This window comes from Amblyomma maculatum, chromosome 9 (genome assembly GCF_055883805.1).
Source record: "Amblyomma maculatum isolate TAMU_Amacu chromosome 9, ASM5588380v1, whole genome shotgun sequence".
NCBI lineage: Eukaryota > Metazoa > Arthropoda > Arachnida > Ixodida > Ixodidae > Amblyomma > Amblyomma maculatum.
In genome coordinates, this window is record NC_139352.1 from 51,876,317 (window position 1) to 51,887,321 (window position 11,005).

The window sequence follows — 11,005 nt, forward strand, 5'->3', positions numbered from 1 at the left end:
GACCAGCTGCAAGATCAGTTGGCCTTGGTGACCCTGGCCCAGGACATTCTTAACGCTTAATGTAATGCGTTAAATAAAGTTGTTTCCTCCTCCTCCTCCTCGATTACAGAAGCCCGTACGTCGCACTGGTCAATTTGTTTACTTTTTCGCAGCCACGCGCCTTGCGGTTTAAGTCGGGAGTGGCTCCGTGGTTGCTTTGTTTTTATCCGTGTGCCCGAGGAGGTGCAACGATGGGGCCCAACCAAGATATTGCAGTCATCGAAAAGTTAGACTGCCGACCTTCAAAATGAATGCGTAAAGCTAGAATGGTGAGCTTCTGCAGCAATTCGTGCCTCATATCGACAACATTCCAGGGGCATGCATAAAAACAAAGCTACCGCGGACGCTGCGAAAAAGTAAAGAAATTGGCCAGTGCGACGTAGGAGCTGCTGCACATCGATAATTGCTTGCTTACCTGAAATGAAATGACGTGCATATTTTTGCGGACTGCCGTGAATGCCACGTCTGTTGATGCGTGCAAGCCATTCTCGTCTGCGACGTTCCGATCGCTCCTTGTCCTTGTCGCATCTAATTGTCCTTGTCGACGCTGAGATCTACTTCGAAGGTGAGGACCAACGACAAGTCACGCATTCGCAACGTTTTGGTTCGGCCTAGTTTACGGGGTTTAACGTCCCAAAGCGACTCAGGCTGTGAGAAACGCTGTAGTGGAGGGCTCCGGAAATATCGACCACCTGGGGTTCTTTAACGTGCACTGACATCGCGCAGCACACGGGCGCTTCGCATTTCGCCGCCATTGAAAGGCGGCCGGGATTCGATTCCGCATCCTTGAGGGTAGCAATCAAGCGCCCTAACCGCTGTGTAACCATGACGGGATGGTTGAGAAGTTCTGGCGCACCCGCCACAGGCCGTGACCACTGGTTGTGACGCATAGCTACGGTGGCTAGAATTCTAGCCACTGCAGCACAAGTGTGGCTTGTTTCCGCGAATGCCCGTATACGAGACGCTGACGCGACGCCAAAGAAACGGTGCCGTGCGGTCTGTCTTAGAAGTTGTTACCTAAAAAATAGCTCCGCCAGGAAGAACGGCCAGACATTTTTTCGTCAACTATCACGACCAACGGTGAGTTAGACATACTGCAATTAATAATTTTGAAGACTGGGGCAGAGCGAATACGATCAGAATGAGACGAAAATTCATACGGCGTTCATGATCGGCATCATCAGCATTGTTTTCTATTATTATCGCCTCAAAATTTCAAAATATTTCAGCAACACTAACTCCTAATTATTAGGGAATCTATCATACAGTCAAATCGACATTATCAGTTATATAATGTCACCTACAATGAATTCTGGCCAATCCCCCACTGTGGTTATGTGCCATTATAACGAAGGAGAAGAAGAAGCATCTGCGTCGCTCGTGCTCCCGTGAAGCCTCCAGCTCGGGAAAGAAGGTCGAGTGCGTATAGTTCTAGGCGTAGCGGCCTTTTGCCCGAGACCAAGGCCAGCGCGGTGGTGGGAGGTCAAAATTTTGGAGGTAAGCTGCCAGTTCTCTCCTTCACAGCGCGGACCGACGGCTAGAGGCTCGTGGGCTTCTGGAGCCTTTAGAACGCTGCCGGGCGTAGGGCGCCAGTACCTTGCGGTTATTTCTCAGGTGTGTTGGAATATGAGGAAGTGTTCTAGGTTACACCGCGGTGCGCTGAATACGTCTTGGCGCGCCTTATTTTCAATCTCCAATCTGCGTTTTTGCGGGCGCTTCGAACCTAGGCCTAGGTTGCCTATGTTTGAATACGCCGGCGACCACGTAGCGCGCGCAGAACGCCAGGTGCGCTTGTGGCTGTGAGGTCATTCGAACACTGTCAAGAGAGTTTCTCCTCTATGTAGGCCGTTTTTTTTTTTCCGTATAATACAATTTCTGAGACCACTGCTGAATTGTATGCCCGAGGATTCGTCGAAGGCCGGGAGGTGCGTTACCCCGAACTAAGATCGGCTCGCGAGAGAGACCCTACGTATAGAGAGGAATTACGAATTGGTATAAAAACAGACTGAAATATCCGGAGCCCCACTATACACTCAGCAAATCACAACAAACACTACTTAGAAAACTTCAAACAAATACGTGCTTTAATCCGTATAAGCTAGCACAATGGTATCCAGGCGAATACAGCCCCTCATGTTCACTTTGGGGTGACCAGGGGGCAGATCTCGAACACATCATGTTTAAATGTGAAAGCATGCATCCGCCGGAGGGCCTGCAGATTAACAATTCGGAACAGTGGGAGGCCGCATTGCTTAGCTCTGATCCAAGCCAGCAACACGCCATCACGGCTTGGGCCAAGGAGGTCGTCGAGCGCCATCGAGCGATAACCACCCCTGGGGCGGCTTGAGGAGAAGCGAACTCCCACAAAGAAAGAACTTTCCAAATTCTCTTCAATAAAGTTTCCTCCTCCTCCTCCTCCTGCTGAATCAGCGCTGAAGAAATGCGTAAGCCTGGGTGTTGCTGTGTTGTCCGCGAAGTGCGTCAGCGCGATTCCGCGAGTGACATACTGCGCCTTTCCTGTCAACCAATTACAGAACGCCGTTGAACTTTGATTCGATCAACTGAACACTAATTGGGTTCGACGAGGTGCGCACGATGTACCGCGTGCAGCAGCAATGCTGAGTCTTTCGCATTTTCCCACTGCAGACTCTGTAGTGCGCTCGAAACTTTTTTTTCTTTTTCTTTCGATTATGGTGTTGCTTGAGCCAATTCTGAAGACCATAAAGAGAAGTCTGGAGTGGACCATTTTACGTCCTATCAGTAGCCCCTGCATTCACAGTGCAGTATAAATAGTTTATCGAGGGCCACTGCTGATAGAGTGCACGTATATGCCGCTTTCCTTTCACGTACCCAAGCTATCTGGCCGTATTTAAAATGATGCTAGAGAGTAAAATTTCAACAAAAACTCTGTTCAAATGACACAGCTATAATCAAGCCGCCCCGATTTATCGATGTCAGTGACTTTGAGTCTTTACTAGCCAAAGCGTCGTCGCTTCATCGCGGCGAATAATAGAGATCGAACAGAATCGAAGAAAAATCTTCAGTCGTTGTATAGTCCGCGCACGGGGAGCGATAGTAGTGCATCCCGTGAAAGATGCACTACTATGGATGGTAACAGTTTCTTTCTGTTTCGTTTTCTTGGCTCTGTCTTGCCTTCCATTCCTTAACTCTAAATCGATATTCTGTGCTCTTTTAAAGCGAAACCCTTTCTATGCTCATGGAACGAAATCCCGTGAGCAAGAGTTGTGCGCGAGATCTGTGCGTTAGATCTGTCACATTCTGCGAGATTCTGCGAGATGCACCCCGCTGGGGTGGCGCAGTGGTTACGGCGCTCGACTACTGTTCCCAAGGACGCGGGATCGAATCCCGGCCTCGGCGGCCACTTTTCGATGGAGGCGAAAAGCAAGGCGCCCGTGTGCTGTGCGATGTCAGTGCACGTTAAAGAACCCCAGGGGGTCGAAATTTCCGGAGTCCTCCACTACGGCGTCTCTCATAGCCTGAGTTGCTTTGGGACGTTAAACCCCACAAGCCAAACAAAACCATCTGCGAGATGTGTTCTTGTCTAGCGTTCCTGCCATTTGCAATGCCACACTTGAACGCACGCCAAGGAGCGCCAAGCGACAGGGGCGATGGTGTACCGTCTAAACACAGTTGCCGGAGAAAGTGTGATAAATACTGTGCCTTTCCTTTCCTGTAAATCAATCATAGTTGTATGTAGAACTGCAATAAACGTCGATAAGAGGCAAGCGATGAGAGGCAGATAATTGTAGAGGAAGGGTAGGCTTTCGCCATCCTCCTCTCAAAACACATCTAGACACCCTCTTTTTTTTTCTCTCTCTCTTATAACCGCAGGTAGCGGCAGCATACTAGGGCTGCCGAGGAAAAATGTCGGCCACCAATCTCTCGCGACCGGCTTCGCAAGCATCTATGGGACCCGGTAGCCAGGGCTCGGGCTCGCGTATTGAACTCAGCACGGTGCAGGTAAATCAAGATGACCAGACCGGCAACCTGACCATCTACGGCGAAGGACCGTACAGCGTCAGAACCACGGTCTCGAACGAAGGCACGAACTACCAAATCGCGGACCAGACTGGTCAGGTATGTCCTCCATACGGGGCAGTCTATACATATAGCAAGCACGTATGAGAAATGCGATAAAATAAGGAAACTTGATAAACACGGCTTTTTAGGCGATAGCTTACATTCAGCTCGTTCGGCCAAAATTCCGTCGGCGTAGTAGGTAGTAATTTAGTGGTTGTCGGTATCACGTGTGGGAAATAATCGGGGGCTCCGTAAAAAAATCTTGTCAAGGTAATTTTTGGTTCTAGTAATTGATGATTGATTGGTGTGTTATAGGTAAAGATGAGTTAATGAAATCACTGTAATTGATGAAGTGATGAAATAAAAAATAAATAATGAAAATATGGACAAAGGGGGCCTCAAAGGTACCAAAATGCTCTGAATGAAAAGCCAGTGTGTCATGATGCTAATTAAGAAAAAAATTTGTGTAAACTGATAATTAACATCATTCGAAAACTGAAAGAAAGCGGGTAATTCAAAAGTGTCAAACTCCTCAGAATGATGAAGCACTCTTGATAATGCTAACTAAAGAAATTTAGAATGTCATTGATCAATTACGGAATAGAGGCTTTACAAAAGTTAGCGCCATCTAGTGAAAGAAACAGAAACTGTGCGCGGCGGCCATGTTTTGTTCAGTCCGCCCGCGCCTCCCATCGAGAACGTTGTCAACGCGCGCCTTCGTGGAACCCGTGCATGCACGGGTGAGCATTCCATCACTTGTGAGCATTCCATGCTCACAAGTGATTGTTCCATTTTTAAACATCACGGCAGTCACTGTTAGCACCAAGCTCTATTCGGAATGATGCCAGCATGTTACTGCGTGCTCTTCTGCAGCACTCGCACCGCTCGTTTGCAATCCTAATCGGCTTTACAAGTGTCACTTGCATCATGTAAAGCATTACTGCACGTCCCTCTGACTGGGAGCTAGCTCACAGAACGTGCTATCACCTAAAACAGCAAGGTTGTTTCGCGTGCTATGGAGCCTTGTGAACTTGAAGGAGAAGCTTATGCTGCGATGGAGAACACGGGAGAAGGAGCAATGCATCTATAACGAATGCTATAGTCCAAATACGTTCTTTGAAACATTTTGTACGTATTTGATTTAAGACAGGGGCATTGTGTATTTTATTTAAGACACGGGCATGATTACCGAAACTACTTTTCACAGTCCTACGAAATGGTACTGCTTGGTGCAGAGAGCAATACGGTTCTCTAGTGCGCCCGAGGTGCGTGTTTCACGCTGCAAAAGCAAGCGGCTTCCAAACCTGCGGCGTCTAGTAAAGCAGGAAAAGATGACATCCCACTAGTGTGTTGTAATATGCTCACGTCCAGCCCGTTTCGACCGATCCACGTCCAGAGCGCGCAGCTCAGGTTCGCATTCTGTGCCTTGTATACCTGCCAGCGCGGCCGATAAAATAACGAAGCGTGCGCTTCACTTTTGTGTGTTTTGTCGAGCCACCCGACGGTTCGCTAATTGACAGCTACCTGAAATTCAGTGGATTTTGTAAATATGCCGATTTCTTGTTTATTCCCTCTGTCAGATAGTAGACATTTGAAGCTGTAACCTCATATGATAGCGCTGACATGGCAAGCTTTGAGGAACTCTGAGGAAGAGGAACTCGGCTGAAACGAAAAGAAATTTGAAAATCCAACTTACATTACTGCGAAGTGTTTGTGTTTGGTGCAACTGGCTGTGTTCATAAAGTCAGATTTATATTATATCATATCGTTATAAAAAAATTACGGGGACACTTAAGCTCCCCCGTTAAAGATATAACGCGATAGCGTCTCTCTCTCTCTCATACACACACACGCACGATGTTTTTTTATTCACGTTTCATATTTTAGCTGTTTCATTTATATTATATTTCTATCATTTCTTTATTTATATTTATTTTATTTGATGTTTTATATTTTTATACACCAATACTCATGCGTCAGCAACAATCGCTTTCCATACTGAGCAATTTGACACTATTGAACACATTCTTCAATTATTTCCATTAATCATTAACACATTCTAAATTTTCTTCCTTAGCATCATCAAGCACTGGTTTTTCATTCTGGGCATTCTGACACCTTTAAACCCTTAATTTGCAGTTTTTCCTTTTTTCGTTTCTTTATTTCATCAGTTGATCAATTAATTACGAAGATTTTATTAACTCGTCGTCGCCTATCGCACACCAATCAATCTTAAATCTCTGGAAGCACAAATTACCATGGCATATTTTCTTTTTTTTTTTTTTTTTACGCAGTCCCCGACTATTTTCGAAACTCGTGCCAAATACTGCATCGACGGCATGGGAAGAAAAGTGTTCAGCGCCAGTCCAACTTACGTCAAATTACGCACGATTCTTTTATCATAAAATAAAATGCATCCTCGCTCATTTCATCAACCAAGTATCTACCAGTGGGATGAGAGACGGTGATTGCGCAAACCAAGCAAACAAACTCGCGATCGTCTCTCATAAGCGTTCAAGTAAACAGCAAAGCCACACGGACAAAAAAAAAATCCACATTACAAAACTCTTGATACTGTCCTGGATAGGAATGACGCTACACAGATTGCCGAGGGGCCCATGCACGACTCGTAGAGCAATTTGTAACTGCGCTCAGCAGCGCGGCCGGTGGGCCCCGCCACGTCTCGGCTGTCAAAATACGCTTCTAGGCGTTGCTAACAAAAACCGCCAGGTACAGAGCAGAGGTACAAGCACAGCACACTAGGTTAAAAAACGTGAAAAGCGCGAACAGAACGGCGAGCGCTGACGGACGGACACGAAGCGAACGGATGAAGCGAGCAAAATATGGCGGCCAGCGCGTGATCAGCGTGCCGCTCATGGTTGCCAGACTTACTTTTGTAAACCCTCTATTGAAATAATTAAAAACAAATTAAAAATTACAAATAAGGGGGTTCAAAGGTGCCACGCTACTCAGAATGAAAAGCCGTGTTCGACTTTGGTGAATAAGAAAATTTGGAACGCGTAATTAATTGAAATAACTAAAAAGAATGAAAAATTGGGAAGGGAGCTTCAAAGGCGTCAAAATGCTCAGAATTCAAGGCTAATGCCTGCTGATGCTAAGTATCGGTGCATAAGAAGTTTAAAAAAAATAAAATTACAAAATTAAACTAGAAAAAAACATTGTGTTCGTGCAACGCTATCGCGTCATTTAACGGCGAAGATTAAGTGTCCCCCTATTTTTTTTTTTTTTTCTGTAATCAGGACGAGTCTTTAAAATGGCCGCTGTGTCAGTATGCTAACGCTGCTTAACCAAACGCTTTCCAGGTGAGGAACATCAACGTAACGGTCCCACCTGGACAGCCCGGCAAATACGAGAAGCGAATTATCGTCGAAAACGGCATAGAAACCGTCGAGGAGTACCGCAACGACCAACTCGTGAGCCGCACGGTCAACGGAGTTCCACAGCCCCTCTACTGAGCTGTCGCTGCCTGGAAGCCTTGGACGGCAGCCATTTAAGTGTCATCTAGGACAACACTCATCAAAATTGCGCTGATTAAACTCGGACGTATCGAAGAAGAGTTGCTTGTGATTCGGTTCGTTACGACCACATTGCCATCTTGAACCTCAGCGGATGGCTCTTGGCGTGTCGCCGGTGTTCCACGGAGAAACATTTCGAATAGTCGCGATCTTGAATGTATAACGCGAAGTTTGTGCTGACAAACCTTAACGTTGCTGGTCACAATTCAGAGCCTGCGAATAGGACTTTAATGATTGCACTTTGCAGGACTGATTTAATGGGGCCACCTGTACAATTTGCTGCACAAAGTGGCATGAAAGGCTGGAGTCACGGGAACAAGGCATAAAGATGTCATGAGCAGTTCGGGAGCTTATTCTGGGCTGCAAGATTTAATAAATTTGCAGAGCGCTCGACTAAGTCACGAGGTCAAGAGCAGAACTCAGATATGGAGCACCCCCCCCCCCCCCCCGCCCTACCTCCCTTCCCCGCAAACATATAGGTACTTCTTCCTCTCTCGCAATTTATTTTAGCAACCCAGTCCATTTGGTATTGAACTCTTTCTTCGCAACCATGAAGAGGATAAATGCGAAAACTTATTTACTGACTTCTTTGTGGGTAGGCGACGACCGTGGTGGCGATGATGTAATAGATGACGCGACGGTCCTCTACAATTGAGTTGCACTACTTTTGTCTTCGAGTGGACCGTGCCCACCGATCACGTGACCACGCGCAGCTCTCCTCGCGCATTGTGCAACCTTAGTTGTCGTAGGATGGGGCACATGGTCGTAGGACGCCGCCCAACGCTGCGAAACCAAACGTTTCTTTCATTATTCGAAGACTTGTCATGTGGCATAGAATGGGGTTGTCTTAAACTTAAAGTCGTGTAGTCTATTTCCCTCTAGAAACCGGAGCAAGATCCGACTCTTAATACTGCCAATTAGCCACAAATGCAGGTCTTCCTCCCTTGTAGCCGACAGTTAAGCTTCTTGTAACCATCTTCTTCTCCGTGGTTGAAGCTCGGAAGTTCTGTTTCCGTCTGTGTAGCTGCGATAAGTAGTTACGCAGAAAAATGCGGCAGCAATATAGCGGGTCGACCCCTGTGCTGTAAAACAAGTAAATGAGGGAAGGGTCAAACAGAGGAATGCGTTGTAGCTGTGAACAAAAATTGTATCATAATCGTAAATGAGCCGTCCACGCAAAAGTGCTGTGGCACTATAGATACAGCTGACGAAAGAGAAGGCAAGGACCATACGTATACGAAATCCTCCCTAATCTTCGAAATAGCATGATAGCATGAAAATACACCAATAACCCCCAAACTTTCTTAATTGCAAGAATCGCTAAGAGCGACGCGGCCCTGTTACATGTTACCGAGTATTGTAATCATCGTGTGATTGTTCATTTCTTTTGTGGCTGGATTCCTTTTGTGGCTGGAAATATTTATTTTGAAACGCTGTTAGGGCAGGAAAGAGGAAGAAAAAAGGGCTAGCACGACAAAGGTGGCTGCTGCAACCACGGGGCTCACCATCAATAGCACCGCCAAACTTCTCCCTCCTGGGCAATTACACACACTCTGGCGAGTTACTGGCAAAATTTTGTCAATTCGCTCTCGATCTGTCACAGTTTTACGCGCGGTAGCGTAAGGGCCTCGCATCGCAGAAAAGCCGGTCTCTGTGTTCTTCTTGTTGTTTTTCTTTACCGCCCGTCTTCGACGCAATACATGCAAGACAAAACATTTACAATTATCCCCTTGCATGCGGCGATTTTACAAGACAACCAGGTTGATAAGGCGAATAGCCAACAAAAGAAGCGGGGTCAAAGAGAAAGATTTGTGCCGAATTGTTCAGGCTTTTGTGATGAGCAGAATAGTCCACACTATCCCCTACCTCAAGATAGGGATGGCAGAAAAGAACAAAATTGAAACATTCATAAGGCAGGCATATAAAGCAGCACTGGGGCTACCCCGCTGCACCCCTACGGAAAGACTTCTTAACCTGGGGGTCTACAATAAAACCATGGAACTATGCGAGGAACATATAACAGAGGCTCGCCACCACATCCACGGGATGGAAAATCCTGGGTAAATTAGGACTACAAGATAGAATCCCGGAAAGAAATGCACAAGTAAAACTGCCGACTGAAGTAAGGAACGCACTCACTATTAAACCGCTACCAAAACACATGCACCCTGCTTTTCATGAAGGCAGGAGAAAAGCAAGAGCAAAGGCCCTTGAGGCCAAGTTAGAAGGCTCTGAATATACTATTTCTGTAGACGCGGCGGAATACAAAGGATGCAGCTCTTTTGCTATTGAGGGTGTGAACGACTCGGGTAAACCATTAACGGCAGGTTCGATAAAAACAAACAACTCAGGGACTGCGGAGGAGGCGGCTATCGCCATGGTGATGGTCAGCACCAAAGCGGTTACCATAATTAGCGACTCCAAATCTGCTATAAACGATTTTGCGAAGGGCATGATCTCCAAAGAGACAGAGCGAATTTTAAGATATAAAGACTGGAACCAAAAAGAGGTGGAATTAATATGGGTGCCGGCACACTCGGGGAACAAAGGAAACGAGTGAGCTCACAGAACAGCTTGAGGTAATGTCAGCCGAGCAGTGAGCCAAGTTGATTCCCCCAATTTCTCGAGAGATGCACTTATCTCATTTCGTGACTACACTAATCACTTTAAACTAGAAAGGCGGATATATCCTCCATTAGACAAGAAACTTGACAAAAGGCAGGAAGTAATCTGGCGTCGGCTCCAGACGCGTGCCTTCTTCAGCCTATCTAAATTATCAGACATGTACCTCGCACAGTACAATCCAGATTGTAAACACTGCGGCGAAATAGCCGGATACGATGATATATTATGGAGCTGCAAAAAATCGACGCCACCGGCGGACATACCATTACCTTCTTTAGAGTGGTGGGAGGCTATACTGGCCAGCTCAGACCCGTTGACGCAAGTACGGGCTACTGAGTGGGCTCAAAAGATCGCCGAGAGCAACGGACTTGAGGCCATCTAAGTGTAGCGCCCACAAATCGCTCATTGCTGACAATAAATGTTTTCCAATCCAATCCAAATAATGAACCAGTCACAGTTGGCTTCGTCATATTAAAATTCCCTCCGAGACAATAGAGGCCTACTCTCAAAAGCGATTCAGGAACTTGATCATCTCTTTTCTGTATTTCCACAAACCAGTGAAGAATTGGACTGACCTTGCATCTGGTTCACAATGGTATCCAGCCATTCTCGAAAGCCTTGTGTGAAAAACAGCGCCAGCATGCGACGCCCACGAGGAAACCCGCGATCGTATCGCACTGCCGCAGTACATATGGCGCGAAACAGTATAAAATGTGTTTCTAGCGATTGCTTTGCCGTATACGACTGTATGATAAGGAACCATT

At 46.5% G+C, this 11,005-nt stretch overlaps 1 protein-coding gene across 1 annotated transcript; it reads left to right on the forward strand.

Moving 5' to 3' along the window:
* Positions 1-3,924: 3,924 nt before the first annotated feature.
* LOC146179063 (uncharacterized) lies at positions 3,925-7,556 on the forward strand. Its single transcript, XM_084580101.1, has 2 exons — positions 3,925-4,137; positions 7,404-7,556. The coding sequence occupies exons 1-2, from the start codon at positions 3,925-3,927 to the stop codon at positions 7,554-7,556; spliced, it is 366 nt and encodes a 121-aa protein (XP_084436227.1).
* The last annotated feature ends 3,449 nt before the right edge of the window (positions 7,557-11,005 follow it).